The sequence below is a fragment of the Gouania willdenowi genome, chromosome 15 (genome assembly GCF_900634775.1).
Source record: "Gouania willdenowi chromosome 15, fGouWil2.1, whole genome shotgun sequence".
NCBI lineage: Eukaryota > Metazoa > Chordata > Actinopteri > Blenniiformes > Gobiesocidae > Gouania > Gouania willdenowi.
The window spans coordinates 8,742,679-8,769,569 of NC_041058.1; the positions used below are offsets into that span (position 1 = coordinate 8,742,679).

A 26,891-nucleotide genomic window follows, 5' to 3' on the forward strand; every position below is an offset into this window, starting at 1 on the left:
GTCCTCACTAGCAGCAGCAGCACTAGCTCTCAGCCTGTTGGAGCGGTGTGGTGTACTGTAGTGTGGTGTACTAGTCCTGTATCAGGGGAGATGGGCTGAGAGACGCACACAGGCAGACAGGCCACGTCCAGGGGCTCCCGCTGCCTCACACAAGACTCTGGTAAGCCTCACTGGAGCTTTAAGCCTCAAATAACTCATCCACCACCTCTGCAACTTCAATTTCTCTCGCCTGTTAATGATTCATGAAGCTGGCTAGCAGAAGTCACCACAGCACGGTGAGGTTAATGGGACGAAAGTTGTTGGCGGTGAGGGCACAGCTATCGCTAACATGATCAGCCTCGGAGACTTGGTAGTTATATGTGGAGTATGGTGAAGCCAGTGGTTGTTTTGAGCTTTATTTCAAGGCTACGATGTAAGCTAGCAGCAAGCTAACGCCTGGCAGTGAAGTTGAGGCTCGTGCTCAGGGTCCACTGGTTATGCTGTTACTTTATGATTGACTTCCGGTTGGGTCGGAGTTTGCCGCTGATCACCGTTAACGCACACTGCTGGGGGAAAAGTAGGTCTTAATGCGTATTCCTGATTTATATCCTCATGTTTTTTTTTTTTTTTAATACATATTAATATTGTCATAAAAAACTGTTTAATCTTTAATTTGCAGGAGTACGTCACGTCATGATTTTTGACGCATTTCGGCTCAGATTTTCCGGATGCGGATGTTATAATGTTACAAATATTTATGATTACTTCTCGTGCTTTTAAATTATGTTAAATCGTGTGTCTTGTTTTACCTGAAATAGATTAAAATATGACAAATGTTTGTCAGGCGGAATAAAATGAAGGTAGTGGTTCACCAACCAACACAGAAACACATTGAACCAAAACACTTGAAAGCGTCGGATGCATCCAAGGAATCGGAGAATTTCATGTCTGTGTATCTAGAATTTATATATATATTTTTAATGGAAGTTATTTAATTTATACCTAGTTTTTTATTTTTTATTTTTTTGTTAAACTTGCCCTGCAGCACAGAAGTAATGTCAGTAAAATGCATTTAAACTCTCCTGCTGTGACACTAGAAACAGCCACATTATATAATTGCAATAAGTAACATGACCTTGTTTATTTGTAAAGGCCTGTCAAGCCTCCTGTCCTCATGTGGCCCATTGAGGAGTGAGTCTTTTCAGCTGAGCTGCAATGACCTGTTTGACCTTTGACCTGTAGAAAAAGCCTGACTCAGCACACATTCACACCTCAGTGTTCCCCTCCTAGTCATATCTGTCCTCAGTCTTTGCCAAACCAAATGCTTTGCCCACTGCTGCTGCTGCTGCTTTTTCTTCCACTGCTGGATCAGGTTTTTTTTTTTGTGTCATTCGCATGCAGATTTCACACTCAGGTAGAATTACCAGCAACAACAAAAACTAAATGGTGCAGAATGAGCAGCGTCCCTCAAGATGTTCACCCAACCAACATCTAAGTTTTAAGGAATATGCTTGCATATGAATTAGGGCTGGGTGATATGAACAAAAATTCATATCTCAATATTTTTTCCTCAAAATGGGGGTATACGATATGAATCTTTATAGTTTTAATTCAAAATAAAATCTTACACACAGGCACATTTATTAACAAACAGCTGTACAACATGTGCCACTTTTGGCTTTTTCTCCTCTAAGGCAGTGTTTCCCAACCAGGGGTATGTGAGCACATTGCAGGGGTATGTGGAAAAATTAAGATTTATTTCCAAGATAATAAAAAATATTCTCAGTCATTTCACAAGTCCGTCAATATAATAGTACGTGTGCGCAATGACTTGTTTTTTAAAGTTTAAATGCCTGTTTAAAGGTGACATATTCAAAGAAGCTCCTTTTGTGGGAAATGTCATAACACTTATATATAACACAGGTGGGTTAATTATTTGTTCTGTATTTATTTATTTATATTACTTATTATTTTTATTTATTCTTATTTTTTCTAATTTCAACTTTATTATTTTACTTAACTATCATTATAATAGTAATGATAATACAATATTAATAATACCGACGTTTTCTATAATATTATTTCTTATAGTTATAATTTTTATTGCCTTGAAGGGAACATAATTTTATGTTTAATTTTAGTTAAATAAGAAGATAATGCCTGAATATTAATTCTTCAATTTAATAAGATGAAATAAAATGATTTGCGTTAAATATTTAGTTGTGTTATGTTCTACTTTTGGGAGAATTATTAACACGTATGAGTGAGGGAGTCCTCATGGTATGACAAAAAGGCTCAAGGGGTACACAAGACAAGGAAGGTTGGGAACCACTTCTCTAAGGGACAGCACGTGTGAGTGACTTCTGGAGTGTGGCTTGTTTAGAGGAAGGTCTTGGTTAGGGGACGCACTCGGAAATCCATCCAACTGTGCTTTTCATGCTGTTCTGAGAAGTAGCAAAAGCAACAACTCTTAAAACAGGTATTTTAAGACAAAATAAGCTATAAAATTTATATTACGGGTGGGGGAAAAAAATGATTCACATAAGAATCGCGATTCTAATCATCCACAATTCTGAATCAATTCATAAACTTCAAAAATCGATTAAAAAAAATATTTATTTTTTTTAATTAAAAAAATAAAATATTGTAAGTCAAAGAATGCAAGTAGAAACACAACAAAAACAACAACAAAGTACAGGACGAAAGCAGTTATACAGTGTATGCATATATAAATACTGTATATATATATATATATATATATATATAGGTGATATTATAATTTTCTATATCACCAAAATAGAGAATTTGATATATCTTGAATTTCGATATATCACCCAGCACTAATATAAATTAGTACAGAAGTGGATTAGGGCCAATTTTGATGGAGAAAATAATTTTGGGCAAATCAAGAATAAAGTTGTCACGTGTAAAGTCGAAATGTCTAGATTAAAGTTGAAATTTCGATAATACAATTGAAATACAATATGGAGATTAAAGTAAAAGAGATGAAATTAAAGGTGAAATTTAGAAAAATTGTGATAAAAGTCAAATCTACAGAAGCGGACGAGGGCTAATTCACCATACACAACAGTTTCCATCCAAACTGACCCTAATCTGTTTCCGTAGCTCCTCAACAGCCACAGACAGGACTGAATGCTCCACCTCTTCCAAACTTTACTGATTTTTCCTTCTGAACCGATTAAGTTTTGGGCAATATCTCTTCAATTGTGTCTTCAAATCCAACTTCAAAGTATAGTTTAACACAGGGGTTCTCAACTGGTCTCACCCTGGAACCCACATTATGCCACGATCATTAAATCGCAACCAACCCATTGTAGTTTTTCAAAAATAGCAGTTGAAAACACACACAAACATAAATATATGTGTTTTCCTGTGCAACATGCATTCCACAGCATGCCTGTCAAAAGAAAAGTTTCTTTCAAAATAAAGGACTGGTCCAACATGAGAGACATTATTGATTTATTTTTGACCAGCTGTCCGCAACCCACTTTTGGTTCCTCCCGACCCACCAGTTGAGAATCGCTGGTTTAATGCATTCATCGATACACAGCATTTTGTTGATGGCCAAGATCTGCTGTTTGTTGTGAATTGGCCCTCGTCAGCTTCCGTAGATTTGACTTTATTAGCAGACCTTTGACTTTTATCACAATATTATGTCTAAAATTATCGTGGATTGATTTCTGACCAATATATCGATAATTGCAGTATTGTCATATTGTGAGATGATCGTTATCGTGCGGTACCCAGAGGTTATCAACTCTGTTGTATTTTAAAATTTCAACTTTAATTTAGTCTTTTTTGACTTTATTCACAACATTTAGTCTTTATTCTTGATTTGCCCAAGATTTTTTTCTCCATCAAAGTTGGCTCTAATCCTCTTCCGTAACTCGTCCCATATGGGATTTTTAAAAAGATTTTAAACTCCAACATTTTAAATAGAAGTTATCTAAAAATGGAACTGCTACTGGACTGTAAAAGAGGTGGAATGACTGTCAAAATTAAATAAAGAGAGAGAGAAAGTTGGTACAAAATACTTGAATAGAAACCTAAGAAGTATGTAAGAACATAAGACATGGACTTTCCATCTGTTTCCTTGCTTTTGATTGTACAGCTGGTGTGTATAAGATCAAAGAATGAGAAACGCTGAAAGCTCCGGTTTACACTGTTGACTTGTTGCCTGTTGTGTGGGACCAGTTGGCCACCATATGACCGTAAAGAGAACACTGTGTTTACCTTACTAGGAAAGAGTCAGCTGTTACCATCAGGCCTTACATTCATCATTGGCCTCCACTGTCCTCTGGCTTTTTTTTGTTGCTTTCCTTCACTACATCCCTCTCATTGTATACCACATGCTGCACAGGAAGCTTTATTTTGTGTGTCCCAAAAGAGCAAACACATTTGTATCCCAGCAACAATTTGCTTTTTAGCCTGCGTGTTTGGCCAGTTTAACCTAGCAAAAAAACACATATAACATCACACCACATGCAATAAAATAGCATTTGCTTTCAGATGACTGTCTATTAGGGGTGTTGAAAAAAATTGATTGGGCGATATTACGTTGCACGATTCTTGGATCAATTCTAAATGCATCCATATTGATTTATTTTCATTGAAAAAAAAAAAACATTGATACATTTTTATTTTTTACCTTTATTTAAACAGGAAAGTATTTTCCTCTGCAGGGAACATTGTGACTGCACAAAGAAGTGCGCTGAAACCTGGGTATGTTGACCAGCTTGTGTTTTTTCAATAAAATTTAAAAAGAAAGTACTAATTTTCTGCATTTATTGGTTGTTCTAGGCATATACCTCAGTTAAGTTGGTTTAAAAGCCACAGGCAGATTGTTGAGTGTAAAATATGCCAATCATTTTATGTATGAAAATATGTTTCATACATAATGTTCTCATGAAGGTGTACACATTTACAGATTAGTTGTTTCTTAAGTCATATATTAAAAAAGAAATCGCAATAATCGCCTTATATTTTAATATCGGATAAGAATCGTATCGCTAGATGCCAGGCAATACACACCCCTACTGTTTATCATTGGTCCTGCGGTTTCTGATATCACGCAGTTAAGGGTATGAAGATATTTTGATAAACAAGATTGGAACAATAAATGTTACTGTCTGAAAGATTTTTTTATTGGTGATGATGAGAAAGAAAGCACTTATCTCACCTTGCAGACTAAGTACCTTAATAAATTACATGGTTGTCGTTAGATTTCTGGTTTTTTTATATCTTGGTGTAGTGGAGCTCATGGTGCTCTGTTGTATCCAGAAGACCTTGTGTTGAATCACCATAGATTATACCGAGTGGTTTTTAAACATTTTCCCGTAGCATGTGTGACTTTTTGCTCGGACATGAGCGTTAAGTGTTTGTTTAGTGCCACATAGATGCAGAAAATGCATACTGCAGTATGCGGTAGGGATGTAACGATTCACTCAACTCCCGATACGATTCGATTCACGATACTGGGTTCACGATACGATTCTCTCACGATTTATTTTACAAAATGGGACTGTAGACAAATTTTTTTTCTTGGGAAAAAAACTAGAAAATACTGTACTATTTTCCTTTTAATTTTCATTGTCAAAAGAATTCCTTGATAAACTATTCAAAACAATGCAATTTAACTAAAAATAAATCTTGAATGAAATAAATAAAGGAATAATACAAATGAAAATGAAGCCTATTAATTTAAATTCTGGTTCTATAATAAACAATGCAAAACTACATAATAGTTATTTTTCTTTTTAAAAGTGCAACTGAAAATGTATTTTGTGCCTTAACATTTGGACTTTAAAAAAAAAAAAAAACTGTGATTACACTGATTTACATCATATTTGTTTGGACCAGCAGAGGGCGCTGGTAACACAGTGGTCAGTTGGCATGCATATATATTGCAGTGAAGAAGAGAAGCTATGCTAGCAGACAGAGCTAATAGAAAAACGTGACTTTTACAGATATTCAAGTAATATTACAGATATTCTGTCGGTGCTAAAGGGTTAATGAATCATTTATTAACATATTTAAGAGTAGAAGGCAGCCAGAAAGAAAGTATTAGCAGACTCCGCCCGCCGCCTACACTTGTGGATATTGAGAAAATCGATATCAACCGTGATACCTATGAATCGATTTTTAACTGCCTTGCGGTTAATCGTTACATCTCTAGTATGCGGTGGTGAAACGCTGCTTTTTTTGGCCAGATTGGGTCCCCCGGAGCGATCTGAATCATCAAGTAGTCTGGTTACAAACTATGTCACTACAGCCAATATGACTCTTCCAAGCAAAATAGCTGCAGAAGTGTCTCATTAATGGAAGTGTTCGTTTATCTCCTGTTGATCTAGAAGGACTTTTAAAGAATATGATCTTTGATGGAGTAAAATTCACTACAGGTAAACAATAGCAGTGGCCATTATTGTTGGTTTTTATACCCCCTGGTGGTATTTTCACACATAAATTTACAAATCAGAACACATTATACCAGGGGTTCTCAACTGGTCTCACCTTGGGACCCACATTTTACCACGGTCAATAAATGGTGACAGTTTTTTTAGACTTCAAACAACTAAATAATTTTTTTCTAACATAGCTGTTGAAAACATACATATATAATTTTAAAACATGAATCTATATATTTTTCCGTGTAACATGCATTTCACAGCACCCCTGTCAAAAGAAAAGTTTCTTTCAAAATAAAAGACAAGTTCAACATGATAGATAGTAAGTATTAATTTATTTTTGACCAGTTGTCCACGACCCACCCAGTACAGGTTTGCGACCCTCTTTTGGGTCCCGACCCACCAGTTGAGAATCACTGCATTAGACAACAGTATATGTAGCAAAAGGAATATTTCTTCATTGAGAACATTCTCAAACATTTTTGGATATTTTGTTTTGTAGTTTATTTTTTATATAATAAAATATAATGAATATCAATTTACCATTGATTTCATGTAATTTTAATGAAGAAATACTATATAGGGATATAAATCTACCATAATTACTACGTCGGGGCCCCTACGCTCAACAGAGCTCGCGAGAACCCTGCAATTTTGATAAAAATAATTGTGATTATCATTTAGGCCATAATTGTGCAGCCCTACTATACCGTAATATAACATTTTCTCCACATTGCACAGCACTGGTAGCACGTATAGAGGATCTCCGTCTGAGCAGTGATGTACCCGTTAACGACAGCCAGCGTTTGTGTAGCGCCATGAGTGTTGCCTCCGTTCTCTTGCGTGTGTCAAACAAGATGACTCGTGTAGCACTGACATACCCCCATTACCAAGTCCGTGCACAACAACCGGACCTATTGTGTACGCTCTTCGGCCCTCATTCACCCACACAGCCCACTCATTGCTGTGTAGAAAGAGCGTCTTTATCTTTTGGCTTTTCACAAACTCATCTCACACATATTTTAGGCTCGCTCTAGAATATGTGGGTGACGACGGCAGCCCCAACTCTAACGCGACAGTATGCTTACACGAGCAGCAGACTTTGCAGCGCTAGCTTTCACTTGCACAGCAATCATTTACTTTTTATTGATCTACAGAGAGCTGCAGGTTTGAAGACAAACTTCCCTCAAGAATCTCCATACGGTGTCGTTTTCTCTGTGTTGTAAAAAAAAGCTGAGCTCACTGTTGTTGATTTTTAGGGAGGGGTGGGGGTGTAAAGTGCATGTGGGTGTTCAGCTGTGACAAGGGCGGGGCCTGACAGAGGCTCGCCAAATCAGATGAGAAAGCCATTATTGCGAGGAAATGAGTGAGTTGGAGTGGGCGGAGAAGGTAAAGGTGAAAGAAATCCATTTTCACAATAAAATCACACCCAGAGGTAAAGCAATGTGGAACTCACATTTTCTAAATCTAAAGTAGAAAAGTGGGAAAAAAGCTTGGTTATGCAGCTTTCAATTTTGTATATATAATAAAATCAGGAAGTACATTTCAAAATTTTAAATTATTTATTCCTCTAACATATTAATTTCAGATAAGAGTGATGAATGCACTTTTAATTTTAATGAAGCTCAAAAGATTAAATATTTGTTTTACCACTGCCCATATACGTTATTATTCTGGAATACGGTTTGTATAGAACAGAACCCAAAGCACAATAGTAATAACGCCAAAAGATGTTATTTTTATCTTTAAAAACAAAAATAAATCAATATCTTTCATCATAATAATGGCAAAATTCCATATTTATAAATTAAAAATTCTCAAAATCCCCCCTTAAATCAAGTTTAATTATTATAATTGTTCGTTTGTTAGAATCCCCATTAGCTTAAGCATAAGCTATCAGCTATTCTTCCTGGGGTCCACAAATTACACAATGACAATACAATTTATACAATGAAAATAATAATCACATTACACCAACAAAACAGACATTTCAACAACTAACAACAACAGACATAAATGCTCCGAAGTATTAGAAATAGTGTTTGGCTTTAAAGTTTCTTCATAAATAATATCTCTTTAGCCTTTAGGGATTTTTAAAAAATATATAAAGATTATGTTGTTTAAAGTGACTTGGTAATGAATTCCATTCATGCATAGCTCTGTATGTTACAGAGCGCTGGACTAATGAAGACTTAGAAATACTCTAAAGTTTTTGAAACTGTTTTTTTCCTGTACCTCCCAGTGACTTACTGTGATCAAGTCAAATCAATCTTTATTCATAAAAAGCGTTTTTCATACAATAACAAGTGCTTTTACAAAGATTTAAAAAAAAAAAAAAAAATCCACCTCGTACAAACCCTGTCCACCTCACACAGGGTAAAATAAGGACAATGTTGTATATAAAAGAAGGTACTTGTCAGTATGTATTTATATATTTTGTATTATTTGTTAAATGCTTGCATTTCTTTTGTATGTTTTGTGTGTAACTTAATTGATTGTTATTTATGTTGGGCATATAAGCATTTTTCCTTCTGCCTGTTTCAGTCTTGTTTATATATATATATAGATTGTGATTTATGTTTAAGTATTTTGTTAGACTGAAACAATGTCAGACGGCTGGGTGCAGAGGATTTTGATTTTTTTTTTCTCTTTATGTTCTACTGATTTGTAAACTATTGCAATTTGTCAGTAAAATTGACATAAAACATTTAAAAAAAGAAGGCATAAGTGATGACGGCAGTGTGCATGGGGGCACGGGGGGAGTGGCATGTAAAAAGATAAAGGCGGGGATGTGGCTTGTGTCACATGATCAAGTGTAACCAAGTGAACTCCTGGTGTCATAGTGAGGGAAGCTCCACCACAGATAAAACTGAAACTTTCTCCTCTGATTGTCTGTTTTTTCTTCTGTTTTCTGAAGGATTTTTTTTTTCCACCAACAATCCAGCTTGACTGCTGTATTTCCCCCCACCACCCACCCCTCCCTCTCCTGCAACCACCACAACCACCCACCCCTGCTTTTATCTACAATCTTCACTCCCGGCCCGAGGAGGCCAGGGAATGTCTCGGAATCAAGATGCCTTACGTGGACAGACAGAACCGCATCTGTGGGTTTCTGGACATCGAGGAGATCGAGAACAGCGGCAAATTCCTGCGGCGCTACTTCATCCTAGACACACAACAGGAGAGCCTGGTGTGGTTCATGGACAACCCTCAGGTAATCACACACACACACGGCTGCATCAGCAACAACACAGGAAAGAGTTTTTATAGTAATTCTGTATGTTTTTCTGTTTGTTTTTCTGTCATGTGTATGTCTGTTGTTGTCTTGCTTGTAATGATTGCATTTCGTGCATTTCTGTTGTCCTTGTGTGTAAAGTGTATGTTTTTCAGAGTCCTATTGTGTATTCATGTTTTTGGAGTAATTTTTCTGTATTTTTGTTTTCGTTTCGCTTGTTTGTTAGTACTGCGGGTTTGCTGAGTAATTTTTTTGTGTTTTTCTTGTCTTTTTGTGTACTTTTGTTCTCATTTTCTGTAATTTTTTTGCATATTTATGTTGTCGTTTTGCTTGTTTGATAGTACTGTGGGTTTGCAGAGTCATTTTTTGTGTTTTTCTTGACTTTTTGTACTTTTGCTGTCGTTCTCTGTAATTGTGTATTTTTTTGAGTAATTTTGTGTTAAATGTATGTTTTTTGGAGTCAGAATGTGCATTTATGTTGTCATTTCGCATTTTTTGAAGTAATTTTTATGTATATCTGTTGTCGTTTAGCTTGTTTGTTTGTATTGTTGGTTTACGAAGTCACTGTGTATTACTGTTGTCAATTTGTTCAATTTCGTAGTCGTTTTGTGTGTTTTTGGAGTATTTTCTGTGTTTTTCTTGTCTTTTACTGTGTTTTCCTGCAATGTTGTAATTCTTTGTATTTTTCATGTATTTTTGCTTTTGTTTTGTGTTTTTTTTAAATTTTATACGTTTACTTTGGGGGGCGCATAAAATAAGATCGAGGGCCAGTTACCCATGTCTGGCCTCGCCGTTAGCTTTGTTTTATGCGGAACATCTAGAGTAAAGTGTTTTGTTGAGGAATTAATTAGAGTCGATTACATGGAACCTAATCTCAGTCAGCAATTTGTGCAGAGGATTAGTTTTCATGCAGCTGTGCTTCCGACTTGAATCCACTCATAAAGTGAAGTTCCCTCCATTCATTACAAGCACAGAATTAAGGTGGCTCTGAATGCTTGTGTTGCTACACTGACGTGCAAAGGACACGGAACTTGTGATTTAGTAATTCCAGTTGACAGAATGGGGAAGCTCATATTGCATGCACACTGCAGGAGGGTCTGTCACGACTATGAATCAGGTGGAGAGGGTTAAACCAGCTTTTCCACTACTACCAGTTATCTGTGTCGACATCACTCGGCATCTACATTGTTATCCCGCATGCTAGTTTTGTCCTGGTTTCCCTCTGCTTTTGGGTCGTGCACAAGTCATTTTTTTGAGGGCCTGCTGCGTTCGTTAAGTATTCATAAATGATGTAGCGCGCAGGAAATTTTTAAATAATTTATTCAGTCTCTTTCTTTTTATAGATTGAAAAAGTTAAATTTTAATGATGTTATAGCTGGAGCTTTTAGTTTCAGAAATGCAACATTGCCAGGGAATTAACTGTCAGAGTCCAGCCAACATTATGCCCCGACTGTTTTCATATTGATTTACTGGAGAAAAGTTGAGTTTAGTCATCAATAAGATGAGTAAATTCTCCTTTGCTTTTCTATTAGTCATCATATTTGTGCTTTATTTTTCTTCCTTCAGAACCTGCCAGTCGGTGCAGACTGTGTCGGCTCGCTTAAGCTCACCTACATTTCCAAGGTAGTGTGCATCATCACAACACAACAAATACTTAGAAATAAAATCTGAATACTTTTAACTTTAGTCAAGTGTCAAACTCAAGGTCCGGGGGCCAAATTCGGCCCTTTAGACTATCCAATTTGGCCTGCAGGATAAAAACAAAACAGTAAAAACATGAATTATTGTGTAAATTGCCAAATGTTTGAGTTGTAGATATCGCCAAAATAATACACAAATTAAATTAAATGCCACAATATTAGCAGGGCTTACATTCCCTCATGCTTATATCACATGATGGAAGTCATTTTTAATTTCACATTGTTAAAAGAACTCTCAATTTTTCCAAAATCCTGCAAATTCCTTCAAATAATTTCATAAAATGTCCCGAAATTACATAAAAATTGCCCACAATATGAATATATATATGAATATCCTGCAGGGATTGATATATGTCACTTATTGCTTTGATATTACATATTTATTTTTACATGAAGGTATTCCCGCCGAAAATCTGTGGCCCATTTCAGATTAACTGCTGTGTATTTGGCCCCTGAACTAAAATTAGTTTAACACCCCTGAGTTTAGTCATGATGTTGAAATTCTTTACTTTATTTCTCATTTTAGGTCAGCGATGCCACCAAGTTGAGGCCTAAAGCTGAATTTTGTTTTGGTAAGTATATATCACTTTACCTGGGAAAGAAAATACAAGCATTTATTGTGAAATTTAGGAAAAATAACTGTATGCCTCAGAAATATCTTAATTTTTTTTCTTATTATTTTTGTATTTGTTTATCTTAAAGGAAAACCAATGACAAAAAAAAAATATATTTTTTAATGAATTGAAACTGTTAAAATACCTGCTTGCTCAGACTAAGCACACTGACTGTTTTCTAAAGGACCGACCTTGATCCAGCATTGCACCTCACAGTATGTACTTTCTCCATGGCTGACCAGGCAGCTTTGTTTGGATCTGTTTAGTCAACATATGAAGATGCTGCAGCAGGTCACAGTGAGGGTTCATGTTGGGTAGCGTAATGACTTTGCAGTGGTGCTTTGGAGATAACATTTTTTTTCAGTGACATGTTCTATTTTGTTAGAAATACCATAACAAAAGAAGAACAGTTTGCTGTGTAACTCAGAAGTTATGAACACCTATCTGCGACGGATGATCCTTACACATAGAAAAATAATTATTCATAGTTATTGTTGCTGAATGTTGTTGATTGTCTGATGGCAACATTCATGTCAGCATTTAGAATAATGATCGATCTAAGCATTTACACAGGAAGAACGAAAACGTTTTCCTGTATAATTTTTGTTTTCATTTAATTTTGTGTGTGTGTGTTACTGTTTGTTCTCATTTCAGAGTCATTTTGTGTGTTTTTATTGTTGTTTTGTATATTTTATCATAATTGTCTGCATTGTTGTTCTCATATTTTGGTTTTAAAGTCATTTTTCTGTTTTTTTTTGTGTCATTTTGTTTATTTATGTCTCAGTGTGTGTGTTTGCTGTGGTTTTTCTCTGGGTTTTCTGTGTGTTTTTGGAGTCATTTATTCTTGTCATTTTGTGCATTTTTTTATTCCTTATTTGTGAATGTTGTTTTTGGAGTAATTTTTTGCTTTGCATTTTTTCTCTCATTTTGTCTGTGTTACTGTTTGTTCTCATTTTAGACATTTTGTGTCCTTTTTTTTTTTGGTTGTTTTGTTTGTTTTATTTTGTTTTTGTGCATTTTTGTTGGCATATTTTTTGTGTGTTTTTTGTGGTTTTCTGGGAGTCATTACATACATTTTTTGTTGTTTTGTGTGTTTTTGGAGTGACTTCCTGTATTCTAGGTGTCATTTTGTGCATTTTTACCCTCTATATTCATGTATGTTGTGTTTGGAGTCATTTTGTGCATTTTTGGTGTTGTAATGTGTGTTTTTGGAATCAATTTATCTATTTACTTTGGGGGCCCTCACAAAATTAGGCCCCCTGGGCCGCCATTTGCCAATGTCTGAGTTAGTGTTTTCTTTGGTAAGATTCCCTGGATTAGCCTCCGGAATGGAAATACACTATGGATATGCTAGATCGATGTCAATAAGAAAGCTATTACTTATTGAGCTGTTGTCACACCTGAAAGTTTTAGTTGTCTATCTTTTATTTTTTAGATAGCCTGTGATTTTTCATTTTCATATGTAGGGATGTAATGATTAATTAAAAATCGATTCATAGGTATCAAGGTTCACATCGATTCTCTGAAAATTGAATCGCAGTACTTTTTAAACAGCAGAGGTCGCCATCTATTTATCCTTCTCTTGTAGGCATAGGCGGCGGGCGGAATCTGCTACTACTTTCTTTCTGGCCGCCTTCTACTCTTAAACATGTTCATAAATGATTCCTTACCCCTTTAGCACCGAAATAATATTTGTAATATTACGTGAATATGTGTAAAAGTCACGTTTTTCTATTAGTTCTGTCAGCTAGCGCATAGCATCTCTTCTTCACTGCAAGAATATCTGCATGCCAACCGACCACTGGGTTACCAGCGCCCTCTGCTGGTCCTAACAAATATCTGACGTAAATACAGTGCAATGACTGTTTTTTTTTTAAAGTCCAATTGTTAAGGCACAAAAAACATTTTCAGTTGCACTTTTAAAAAGAAAAAGAACTATTATGCAGTTTTGCATTGTTTACTATAGAACCAGAATTTAAATTAATAGGCTTCGTCTTCATTTGTATTATTGCTTTATTTTTTTCATTCAAGATTTATTTTTAGTTAAATTGCATTGTTTTGAATAGTTTATCAAGGGATTTTTTTGACAATGAAAAATAAAAGGAAAATAGTGCAGTATTTTCTAGGAATATTTTTCAGTCATCATTTGTCTACAGTCCCATTTTGTAAAATAAATCTTGAGAGAATCGTATCATGAACCCAGTATCGTGAATCGTATCGGAGTTGAGTGAATCGTTACATCCCTACTCATATGCGATGCTTGTAAATATCAGAGAATTTTCTGAAAATCACTTAATATTGTCTTTGGATGTCTGGATGAATTCACCTGAACCCAAGTCATCAACATTGTTTGATGACTTGTTAATTGTTAATGGTTTGGTAAACCTTCTGCTTCACTTCAATGGTAGGAAATGCTGGTGTTGGGGAAAAGTGTGTGTGTGTGTGTGCGTGTGCGTGTGCGTGCGTGCGCGCGTGCGTGTATGGGAGATTGTCTGGCTGTGTGCGCACCACTTGCTTTTGTTGAGGTTATGACAGGATGCCGACATCCTCATCGGATCCTGATTGGGAGATGAACGGTTATTTTTAACTACTCTTATTGCACGTTGTGTCTAGAAATCTTGCTGCTTCCAATTGTCCAAGTAAGTATAAGAGAGAGGAATAATATATATTTAAAAAAAACGGAATTCCTCTTCCACAATCTTAAATTGTGAGATTGACGGCACTTGTGTGAGCTTGGGTTCCAGGCTTCATTTCCCAGCAGCTTGCATTGTTCTGTAATGAGTGACAGTGAGTCACATCGGGTAGCCCCTCTTTTAGTTTGATCCAAAACATCAGCTACAGTTTTTTTTGCATTGGAAGTGTTGAAGGGAAGAGTGAAGTCTGGCTTGTGTCTCGGTCAGAAAAAGGAAGAATGATCTTCATTGTCCCACAGTTCGCCTTTTTTACAGCTCAGCCGTCACCAGTCTTGCCCTAGTGTGATTTACTGCCTTGCTGTTGAAAGGAAATGAAGGAGACACAAGGCTTGTGCAAGCAGCAGAACTGGAGGATTTATAGTCAACGGAGGAAACCAGAGACTCAAGTTCCAGTAGCTTCCTAATCCTGATCCATAACTAATCAGCGTTCGACCCAAAACGTCAAAAATAGGAGTTTGCTTGTATTCACATAGTGTGGAAATGTAAGAGGATATTTAGTGGTTTGTAGCTTTGGGCCCTTTTTTCCCTCCTTTTGTCATGCTCAGAAGAAGTGGGTAGATAGGAGCCAACTAAGGCAGCTGGAGCTGGCTGGGCATTCAGACATTTACATGCAACGAGCATCTTACTGGTCCTCAGTGGAACAGAGTCCTGGTTTTCTTCTTTCATTTAAACCCCATAAATGCTCTTAGATGACTACATTCTTTTTACATTGCCTAAAAAGACAGTCCACATGTTGATCCAATCCCATGCCTGAAATGATGCTAGCTGATGCTAAAAGTAGCCTCTGAATTTACTGAGCAGTCACACTCTATAAAATCCTGGGATTGCAGCCACATGTACTAAAGCTACTAAAACTGACAATTACTGAGGAAATTAGTGTTGTTATTTTTTAGTTGATTTACTTGCTTTTGTAGAAACTTTATTGACATGTTTTTGACCATTTTTGTTAAAATTGACCTTGGGGTGATTTGGGGTCAAATCAAAGATTGGGATGTAATGATGCACTGAACTCCTTTCAATTTGAATACATAGGGTTCATATTTTGAAGAAAAAAACAGATTAGTCAAAATACAGGTTATTTTTTCTTTTAAATTGTCAAGGATTTTTAAACTAATACATTTTATATTTTCTTATAATAACCTTCTTACAAACCGTTTGGACTGTTTGAACACATAAACCAAAATATAAACTGCACATTTCTTCATTTATCATCATGCAAAAATGAACAAAAATTTATATTTTTTAAGAACAAAAGTAAGAAAAGTTTGCTTATGTTCCTGGCTTGGAATGTACATATTTTTCTTTAGGTGTCTGTGTGTGCATATCAAGCAGAGTATCAAAGCACATACTGTGATGTATTGATGTTAATCCCCTCTTATCTGCATTGATTTTTAGCTGATTTAGGATACATCCTTACATCCCTAAATGTGCCTAATTTCTACTTATCAGTATTAACAGATAAGCCCTGTCGGGACATCTGAACACCAGACCAAAATCTTCATTTTTTATTTTTGTGTGTGATTTTCCTGCTGGATTAAAAATGAAATTCATAGTGTGGGTTTTTTCTTAGAGAATACTTTATGTGCTATAAAATGTATGAACATACTTTCACTTTGTCTGTTGTGTCTCACTGCTGCTTTTTTAATCATCCATTAGTCATCAATGCCGGGATGAGGAAGTTCTTCCTGCAGGCCAATGACCAGCAGGACCTGGTCGACTGGGTCAACGCTCTCAATAAAGCCACCAAGATTACTGTGAGACACGCACAAGCACACACACAAACACACACACACACACACACACACACTGTAAACTCACTGATTATCATGAAGACAATCGTGACCTTTCTTCATCACGTTTTGTCCCGTGGGATGAGCTGATACTTTCTGCACAGACCTTCAAGAAACAAGATGGACGTGAGTCAGAGTATGACAAACAGGATGTTGCATTATTTGAGGGTCTGTGGGATAAAGAGCGATTCCCATTGTTCTCCATCAAGACTCTGACATGCACTGAGGAAATGGATATAAAACATGTTACAATTTGCCAAGCGCACACAGCCACAATACCTCATACACTCTTAGTTTTAATTCAATCGTGTTGCTTAAATTGATCCTCTTTAATTTGGGCGCTAACGCTTATTTTCTATAACTTTTCTCAAGGTGCCAAAGTTGAATGATGGCCACCAGAGCTCTGAGAACCAGAGGTCTTTGCCAGATGTCGTGGGCACCAGAAAACAAGCTTCCTATAAGACGGAGATCATTGGGGGGGTCCCCATCGTCACCCACACACAGGTGCACATCCACCACTGCTTTACTTCACCTCATCATGGTTAGATACTGTACAGGCTGGTGTATTACACTTTATTTTTTAAACGTTTTTACAAGGATTACAAATTGTTGTTGAAGTGCATTAATATCTGCTCAGTATCGAGTTTTAATATAAAGTCATGTATTTATTTCAAAGTACCATCATAGTAAATCTGTAGCTTTTTAAAATATGTAGTAAAGGGGGAAAAACTAATTTGTTATCATCCCTAGGGATGTCACGATACAACTTTTTCGTTTCCGATATGATACCGATATTGCAACCTTGCGTATCGCCCGATACCGATATTGATCCGATATTAGCATGAATCATACATACTTTTTTTTTTCTTTTTCTTTAATAAGATAATAATAATTACTTATTTTGTAGTGTGGAATGTTAGAAAAGACTTGATCAAGTGATGTCACTCAAACAGAGAACAATAGTCAGCAACAGTAGGCATGAGAAAAACTGACCCATTTATTATTAACCAAATGGTTGCATTCAATTTTAACCTTCAACATAATATCTACAGTATTCTACAATTGGAGAAAATAAATAAAAAATTAATTGGGAAAAAAAAAAAAAAAGAAACCAATCCAATTTGTTTTCAGGCTAATATCAGTCCCATATCGATATTGGATCGGGACACCCCTAGTTATCCAAGTATAAATTCTAAAAAATTTCTGTAAATACAAAACATAAGAAGTGCTTCCCTTAAACAGTTTCTTTATATAATTTAAAATCTTGCATTTTGAATCTGAGGGCAATGTACACATAGCTGTTTTTCTTGCAGTGCAATTGGTATTTTTTAGTGTTAATATGTTTATTGAATTTCTGAAAAAACATTGAAACATAGACCCACTCCACACTGGAACATCTTAAAACCCACTGTCACCTAGAGAAAAGTAAAAAGAAAAATTAAAAAAAATACAAAAGTATAAAGCCAAATGTACATACATTTACCACATCTTATACAGAGAACAAAATAATAAAAGTAGATGAATGCATCAGCCAGTGTCTGTTTAAAACTTTTCCTGATCCAGTGTGGTATTTATTCATTAAAACTTAATAAGTGACTCATTAGAGTGAGTCAACAAACAAACTTCAAAATCTTACGCTTTTTATACTGACGCACATTCAGCAGATGATTATTTTCCATAAACTCTATTTAGCATGATTTACTTTATTTGAAAACCATTTTTTTTTTTAAATAAATTTTGATGGTTCTTCTCTCTCCAGCACGAAGGAAGCGACAGCGCCGACAGAGCTGAGCGAGAGGCCATGCATCGCTCCCACAGCCAGCTGCCGTACTTCCTGGGTCGACCCGCTCAGGACCACACCGTCATTAAGTCGGGCTACTGTGTGAAGCAGGGAGCTGTGGTGAGCAGCACGCTTGGTTCAGTGCGCCTTTTAGCAGCGTTTTCAAACCTCAATCCATTAGGAAAAAATGACAAACACATTTAATACAAGGAGTGGAATCCAAAGATTGATGAAATAATGTGAGAATATGTTGAAATAAAAGATTGAAGTCAACTCTTCATTGAGCAATTAGCTTAAAATGAATAGTTAAATAAATAGTAATTTCTCAGGTTATCAGGGGATATTAAGTATTTTTTTTTTTAAAGTCCCCCTTGTTTGCACTTCCTCATATTAATGATAAGTACAGAATGTAAGGCAACGACTAAATTCAAGCAATAACTGACAGATATCAGTCTCTACTTGGACCAGTTTTATTTAATTTGGTGAACTTTTGTGAGATAATTTCAGGAAATGACTGCCATGTGATATAAGCATTGGGAAAACTGTGAGTCCTGCAAATATTGCTGAGCTTCATTGAAGTTGTGTATTGTGAGTAATCTGAAGCTGAACTGGTTGGTAATTTGATTCCCCCATCATTTTGCTGTCTCCCTCGGGCCGAATTAGATGCTCTAAAGGTCAGGCTTTGGCCTCCGGGCCTTGAGTTTGACACCTTGACGTTGCACAAGACTTCAAACAAATGAGTAAATAATATTTTATAACAGGATAACAAAAACTCCCAAATTACTCAAAAAACACAAGACTACAGACACAAGACCACAAAAATATCAACAAAATGTATAAAAAACAAAACCACAACACAAATATTCAAATATGACTCCAAAAACACACACAAATCATTTGTTCTTTCCTGTATTAATGCTCAAATCAGTCATTGATTTAAATAGTGACATGAATGTTGATTTTGTGGCCCCCACTGTGTTAATAGTTGTCCACCTGGCCCTAAAGTGTCCCAGTTTGTGGTGCTTTAGGTATCTGAACATCTTTTTTTCTCTGTCTCCCACAGATGAGGAACTGGAAACGCAGATATTTCCTCCTGGAAGAAAACGCCATGAGTTACTTCAAGTCAGATTTGGTATTCCAACAAATCTTCTTTATTCTGCTCATAGGAAATGTTTTTCACCTGTCGATTAGACGTCACTGCTGTGTTCAGTCTGAGGCAAAGCGAGAGTGTGCGCGTACTCACTGGTCCTTAGTCTGGACTTGCTCTCGCAGGAATTCACCGACTTCTCTGTACGTGTCCCATCATGCCTCGTTTCCCTCAACCTCTCACACTCGTGTCCTCTGCTTGTCCCTTCCTCGTCCTCAGGCTCTTGCCCTTATTTAGCAACTTTGTCTGTTTATTTGCCCGTCAACAGGCCCCAAAGGCACAGACTCTCTGTCTACATTTGGTCAACTCTCAGTTTTCTGTTACTTCAGGGAAACTTCTCGTCTCCCTATGCAACGTAACCGAGCATTTTAGCCTCTGTTCTTTCCAGTAAATTGTGAAGAAAAGTACGTAGACTGCACAACAATGTTTATTTGGTGGTATGAACTGCTATTGTGTTCATTTTAGGAGAAGGAGCCTCTGAGAATGATCCCTCTGAAGGAGGTTCACAAAGTCCAGGAGTGCAAACAGAGGTATTTTGTTTTGACTTCCCTCCCACTGTACAAAGATGCCTTTGTCCACAAAAATACCAACAAAAACCTGTGATACACAGAAAGATACAGATGATTTGACTGTGACCCAAGCTGCTTTTTGTTTGTGCAGTGACATCATGATGAGAGATAATCTCTTTGAAGTTGTGACTTCATCACGGACATTTTACATACAGGTACATGCTTTTCTGTGCACCATCATGTTTTCATTCTTGATCTTTTTCTGTTTTTTTTCTGCTCCATTGTCTGACATTTGATCTAAATCTTCTCCAGGCTGACAGTCCAGAGGAGATGCACAGCTGGATCAAGGCTATTTCGGGGGCCATTGTTGCCCAGCGAGGGCCTGGGAGGTCTGCCGCCTCAGTATGTATCTCACTGGAAGTTTATCAAACGCAATGTGAGTGCATGCAACAACTAACTGGAGAAATGAGGCGTTGACATACCCAGAGGTTAAAGATTTTGTTATTTTATATATGAAATAAACCGGTGGTTTGCCAATAGTGCACCTTTCCTTATGCCAAGACTCAACTGGGATGGACTTGTGCACGCGGAGACCTTGACAACATAAGCATGTGTGGCAAAGGGATGGATAAAGCTTATATTGTGGTTGAAAAATATTTAGAACAATTAGAATATTGAGGATGTTTTTGTGAAGACTTTTACTGAGAAACTATTGGTATGACTAATATGTTAAAGTTTCATTTATTTAGACAACTGTTACTCAGGAAATTTACTTTGTTCTCCCGACATGTTTCGACTGTCAATTGCCAGTCTTCGTCAGAGGCGTCTGCTGATTGCTTTGATGTTTTCTTTGATGTTTCCTTCGATGTTTCCTTGACTTCATATTAATCAAATCATTTTAAAGATGGGAAGAGCAGTGGGTATCTCTAGAAAACGTGCATCCTTTGTTGCTGGACTTCTCTTGTCAGATTGTGCAGAGTTTAGTATTCTATCACCTTGAGTATTATTGTGTAATTTGGGCATCTGTCACCAAAAGTCAGCTTAGAAAGCTGCAGATGGTCCCAAATAAAGGCTGCACGTCAAAAATCGGTTAGGCTTAAACACAGCTGTAATGCTTAAATCAGTGTTGATCAGTAAAACACCTGACTTCTTAATCAAAACACTATCCATGACTATGCCACTAGATTGTCTAGCAATGGTAAGCTGCAAGTGCCTCACCTAAAAACAAGCTCCTTATCTTTTATCTGCAGAGCAATAACTGTTTGGAAAGGTCTGCTTCACTATCTGCATTGTGTTCAAGGTAAACAGGAATTTAAAAAGAAACTTAAATCACATTTTAGAATGCTGTATGTCGAGTGTTTCTGTTTTGTTGTCAGAAAATGATCTGTTTTTTAAATTTTATTCATGAGGATTATTAAACGTGTGCCTTTAAATTTCTTACGGGGTTTTATTATTAATTGTATTTCTAATATGAAATATCATAGTTGATGTTATTTTCTGTTCTGTGTTTGTATTTTATTGTTGTCTATGTGGACCCCAGTAAGACGAGCTGGTTACTAAGGTACCAGCTAATTTTTTATAATAAAAAATTTAAACTTCCTCGACAAGATGTTGCTACGGAAACATCATAGCGATCAGAAGACACCTCTGAAGAAGACTGGCAGTTGACAGTCGGAACATGTTAGATGACCAAAGTGGATGTCCTGAGGAACAGTTGTCTGAATAAATGAAACTTTAACAAAATCTTGCTGGAATCATTGGTATGAGGTTGAAGGCCAAATTAACTAGTGATGATCTAATGCTGCAGTTTGTGGTTTCTGTTCTACATGCAGTATTCGCTCCCCGCCGTCTGGCCTCTTGTGTCTTTCCTTTTGTTTCCGACGTGTCCGTCCTTGGCCTTTTCTACCTGCCCTCTCTTTCCTTTCCTTTTATTCCCATCACACTGGTTCCACCTCCTCCTCCAGTAGCGAGTCGGCCCATCTGCTCTAACCCTGCTTTGCACTGTGTTGTTGCAGATGCGGCAGGCCAGACGGCTGTCGAACCCCTGTATACAGAGGTATACAACTCGAATCGGGGAGTGCAGCAGCACGTACGTCAGCTCGTCTAAACACCCCCCATCCCCCCTTTTTTGATTGAGTTTATCTTTAGAAACCCTTTTTTCCCCCTTCTCTCACTGGCTGGCCTTTTTTTGGTTGCAGACATCAAAGCAGCACATCAGATCTGACTATATCTGATGCTCTTTCTGTTTTTCCTTTTTTGGCTACAAAACGACCACGCCCTGAACGAATGGCTCTGATAACACAGCTAGCCTTCCTCCCTTCACCCTCCAGCTTCTTCATTCCTCTCCTTATTTTCCTCCTCCTCACCTAACAACACGCTCATGCCATTATTAGCCTGATAGCTTGCAGTTACACGGGTGCAGATCTTGTTATTTAGGATGTGCTAAGCTTTCTTGTCTTGCATGTGACGGCTGATGCCACCAGCTGGTCAGCGAAGGTCAATTATAGTCTGAAAAAAATCTGTTTTTTAAGACCCTGAAGGTATCCTATCTATCTGAAACCCTGCTGTCGCTCCCTTGTTTTCGCTCCATTTGCACCGCTTTAGCTTCTAATCTGTCCCTATCAGTCGACGACATCCAAACACAACTTCTGCTCAAACACAAAAGCAACTTTGTTGTGTGTCTCTCTCTGTGTGTGTGTGTGTATATATTACTGTGCCTTTCACACCTTCTGTGCCCTGTTCTCTGCAGCCTGCTGCAGCTGTGTACCTGTCTTAGATGTCTGACGTCCTGCTTGTCTCTCCTTCTCCCTCCTGTTCACTGCCTGTATGTTTTATTTCTCTTTCCCTCATACAAATGATGATGTTTTCATGATGTCTTCTTGTATTACTATTTAACAAACAGATGGCCAGCGTTACACTGAGATCACCTAATGGATGAATCCACATGTCCTGAGCTGAGCATCCAATTATAGCATTTTTACCCACTAAAAAAGGGCAATATCAAAGCCTTATTGGATATTTGATCAGCATTTGTAGTCAACTGTAGCCTAAAGCAGCGGTTCTCAACCTTTTCAGCCCATGACCCCCAAAATATAGGTTCCAGAGAAAGGGGACCCCCACTTTACCTGAAGGTGGTTGAACACAGACATGAACTTTGAAGAAGGAAGGAGATTGGGCCATCTGTAAGGGGGAATAAAGGGGAGAGATTTTTGGGACCCATCCATAAAGTTAACAAAATGATGATCCGTTGTCATATGAATCTGTCATAACTATATTTATTTATTTATCTGAATAATATCCACTGTTTCCAGAAAGTTTATTATTTGCGCCATAGTACATAGTCATCCTAAAAATGTAAATGATTGTTTTAATCAGAATAAAATGGGTTAAAAGTGACCAAAATGGTACAAAAGGTGGTGAAATGGGATTCTAAAAACCACAGAAATCGGTTTAAGAGTAGCAAATTAGAGTGGCCAAAAACAGACAGAAAAAGTGGTAAAAAGGGTTCAAAGTGTCAATATTGGAACAATTATTAGGAACAATTAGTTTAAACTGGCAAATAATGGGCGACAAATGGTGAATGTGGTTAAGTTGGCACTGGCTTCCGGTTTCTGCTAGGATTGAGTACAAAATCCTGCTACTCACTCATAAATGCATCACTGGTCAGGCTCCGTTATAGCTGCAGGACCTCGTATCATGGCAACCCTCCACCCGCACCCTCAGTTCATCCAGTAGCCTCCACCTTCATGTTCCTACCACCAAGTGTGGAACCATGAGGGACAGATCCTTCTGCTTTGGAACAGCCTCCGCGTGGAGCTGAGAGAAATACAAAACCTGGACTCTTTTAAAGCTAAATTGAAAACATACCTTTTTAAGAAGGCTTATTATTATTGATTTTAAATGTGTGTGTTTTTGTGTAGCATTCTGAGATTCCCTGAATGAAAAGTGTGTTACAAATTAAATGTGTTATTATTAAATTGGAAAAAATAAGTATGAAATATGGTGAAAAGAGGTTAAAATTGACTAATGGGTCAACATATGCAACAGTGCCAAAAATGTCTTGAAAGTAGAACAAAATCTGCAGAAAAAACATTGAAATTTGATGAAGTGTCAGAAATCGGAGTAATGTAGCAAAAATGCATTAAAAGAAGCAAAAACATGGCAAGAAAAAGTATTAAAAATATGGCAAGTTTGGTGCAGCTGAAATGGGGTCCTGACCTCAAGGTTGAGAACCTTTGCCCTTAAGTATCGCCATTTTGTGTCAAATCTCTATTAAGATTCTCTTTGTGCTTAAGTGTGGACTTATGGATTCAGCTCTTGGCATCTCTTCCCAGAGTGTTGGATTAAACATAAAAAGTTTAGATAATGAGGGTTTTTAGTCCAAGGTGAGCTGTAAGGTAGTTGTAGTCGTCCATGTGCTCACATCTGAGTTCATAAAATGATTCTGAAAGAAACAAATGGACGGGGGACAGTCTGACACTACATCTATGAAATGAAACGGTTGCTTCTACAGGTTTGTGTCGCTGCTTTCTCACTCAGGCTTCTCAGAAGCGTTTGTTTCCTCGCCTCCTGTACTTTTTGTCCTCTTTTCCCCTTTTTCTTCACTTGCTTTTTTGTTTGACTTTTCCAGAGATTGAAATCTGACAGTGAAAAGCTGTGAATAACGAGCAACTACCACCCACTGCATCCATGGCACTACTACTGCTTGAACTTCCACCACAACCCGAGACTACCAAAAACTAAATAAACCAAACCCTGACACTGCTCTCCCTGCTACCTCTACTACTACTACTACTACTTCTACTACTACCAACACTACCACTACTACTACTACTACTACCTATGCTGCAGCTTCTACATCTTTCTTCTCTTGTATTCAACGATACATTCTCCAGCTCCTCCAACCTTCAAGCTGTGCTGGTTCCAGCCCAAAGTCTGTAACTCACCTTTGTAATGGCCCATGAGCACCAGTGGATGGTTGAAAATCTAACAATGTCTACTTTCTGTTTCTGCTCCAGGAACACGGCAGCCGTTCCACTTTTTACCGCAGCCCCGCGGGTCCCCCCGCCCCTCGCTCGCCCGTGTCTGCCCTGCCCCCATGCTACCCAGAGTGGGGCGCTGCTGTCCCGTGCGGCCCACGCCCGCAGCCTGGCGTGGGACAGCGAGCACTTCATGAGCCTGTTGCCACGCCCCAATCACAGCCACGCCCAGGCACGCCTGTCCCTGCAGGAGACGCACCTGGCCAAGTGACCTGCCACTCGCTCCACGTAGACAACCACGACGACGAGGAGTCGTCGCCATGGCGACGGCGGAGCAGCTTCGATCCCAAATTTCCTGAATCACTCATGAATTTGGACGACACTGATCTGCCAGTGAGCGAAGTGTGAGGTGTGATCGCAGAGAAGAAGAAACCTGTGAACGAGAAGAACTCTCAGAGGCTCCTCGTGGCCCCTGGAGCGACTTCTGTGTCCAAGAGACGCACGTTAGACCACATCTGAACTACATTCAAGACTACGTTCACACTGCAGGTCTTAATGCACAATTCAGATTTTTTTTGTGTGTAATTGTTCATATTACATATTAAATGCGTCTTCAATCAGTTTGGAGTATGAACGGAATGCGACCCTGAAGTGACGTGAATGCGCAGAAGAGGTCTAAGGTGACACATGACCCTGCAGACACGTACGGTGTTAACACATCCTTACACTTTCGGATCCTTTCAACGCATGCGTGAAACGCGTCTACATCCGGTTAGCCTATTTTACGGCAGTTTGCGTACTAATTAAAAGGTTTAAACCCCGCTATTTGAAAAGAATTAGAAATTTATGTTTTGAGTGAATTCTGATTTGTTTTGGTTTTTATTTTATTTTCTGTTTGATTTTTCATTGCCAATGTTGTGTATTGTTTTGATCTATTTTTTGTATGTATCGTCTTGCGGTGGTTTTTCCTTTTTGTCTTTTTTTTAATTTATTTTGTATTGACAAAAACACCACAAAACAGCCACATTTGTACTATTCAAATATTTAACAAACTTCGTATGGTCGGTTTACGTTTAAATATCACGTCCCAGCAGTTCTGTCGTAAAAAGATTGTGAGTGAAGGAAGTGAGGTATTCTACGCGCATGCGTTGTAAAGACTGGGCACCGACATCGCATACACAGTTTGCGAGGGGGAGGGGGAGCATTGCCCCCCTCTTAGTGGTCAAAAGTCTCCATTACAGTTTTCCCAAATTCCTTCAAAAACATGCAATTCTTAATATAGTGTATAGTATTTTTTTTGGTGCTTGTCATCTGTTGCGCAATTCTTCTTCACAGTGTAAATAGTGAAACAACGCTGCACCCAACAGTTCATGTGATGGTACTGCAAAGCGGCCACTGGCCTGATTTTCTCACTAATTTACAACATGAAATGACACGTCAACGCACATTGTAACGTTAATATTATAAATAATGCTACTAATCATTTTTGCATTATTGTATATGTTACACCCTTTGCGGTTGGCGAGAATCACGAGACGGTTAATTTAGTTAGTTCTATTTTTTCTTGTTGGATACGTATCGGATCTCTTAACAGATCAGATTCAGGTCGCACATGTGCAAAAAAGATCAGATTTGTGTCGCATTGGCCTGCAGTGTGAACGTAGTTCAAGTGTCAGACTTCCACGTGTGCCCCGCCCTCTCTGCTCGCTGATGCAGTAACTACGACGACAGTTATTTACCAAGGGTTCATGTTTGTTTGATGTCTAAACTCAGTTGTGATAAAGCTTTATTTAAACCCACAGAGGCACAATAGCGTGTTTTGGTCATTCTCATGGTTGGAAGCTTTTTGTAAACTAATCTGTGCCAAAAAAAAACAAATTAGAGAGGTTTGAAGTTTGTAGGAGTTAAAATCTAACAATACTAAACTAGTTCACCCTGGTGTAATATTGGATCTCTCCTTTAATGCTCAGTCATAATGTCGTGTTGCTCAGGGTTACGAATAAAGGACTGAGTGAGGACTGACTTTTTAAACCACTTAAA

At 37.7% G+C, this 26,891-nt stretch overlaps 1 protein-coding gene across 7 annotated transcripts; it reads left to right on the plus strand.

Annotated features, from left to right (window-relative positions):
* LOC114476482 (pleckstrin homology domain-containing family A member 1-like) lies at positions 1 to 25,815 on the plus strand. Of its 7 annotated transcripts, XR_003675596.1 has the most exons (15): positions 1 to 160; positions 9,322 to 9,618; positions 11,206 to 11,262; positions 11,866 to 11,911; positions 16,303 to 16,400; positions 16,809 to 16,940; positions 18,196 to 18,336; positions 19,280 to 19,348; positions 19,829 to 19,893; positions 20,024 to 20,087; positions 20,185 to 20,274; positions 21,888 to 21,961; positions 22,622 to 22,696; positions 24,503 to 24,805; positions 24,891 to 25,029. XR_003675596.1 is itself a non-coding variant. In XM_028468048.1 (14 exons), exons 2-14 carry the CDS (start codon positions 9,478 to 9,480, stop codon positions 24,507 to 24,509), a joined length of 1,059 nt encoding a protein of 352 aa, XP_028323849.1. In that variant the 5' UTR covers positions 1 to 160; positions 9,322 to 9,477; the 3' UTR covers positions 24,510 to 25,027. The 7 variants fall into 7 exon arrangements, 6 of the variants coding, with proteins under 6 accessions (XP_028323849.1, XP_028323848.1, XP_028323850.1 ...); XM_028468048.1 differs by having other exon boundaries at positions 24,503 to 25,027; XM_028468047.1 differs by lacking the exons at positions 22,622 to 22,696; positions 24,503 to 24,805 and having other exon boundaries at positions 24,891 to 25,266.
* The last annotated feature ends 1,076 nt before the right edge of the window (positions 25,816 to 26,891 follow it).

Coding starts and splice junctions, on each gene's coding strand:
- LOC114476482 (XM_028468051.1), top strand. CDS start 9,478: ATGCCTTACGTGGACAGACAGAACCGCATCTGTGGGTTTCTGGACATC. Junction 11,263..11,865: donor AGCTCACCTACATTTCCAAG/GTAGTGTGCATC, acceptor TTCTCATTTTAG/GTCAGCGATGCCACCAAGTT. Junction 16,401..16,808: donor ATAAAGCCACCAAGATTACT/GTGAGACACGCA, acceptor ACTTTTCTCAAG/GTGCCAAAGTTGAATGATGG.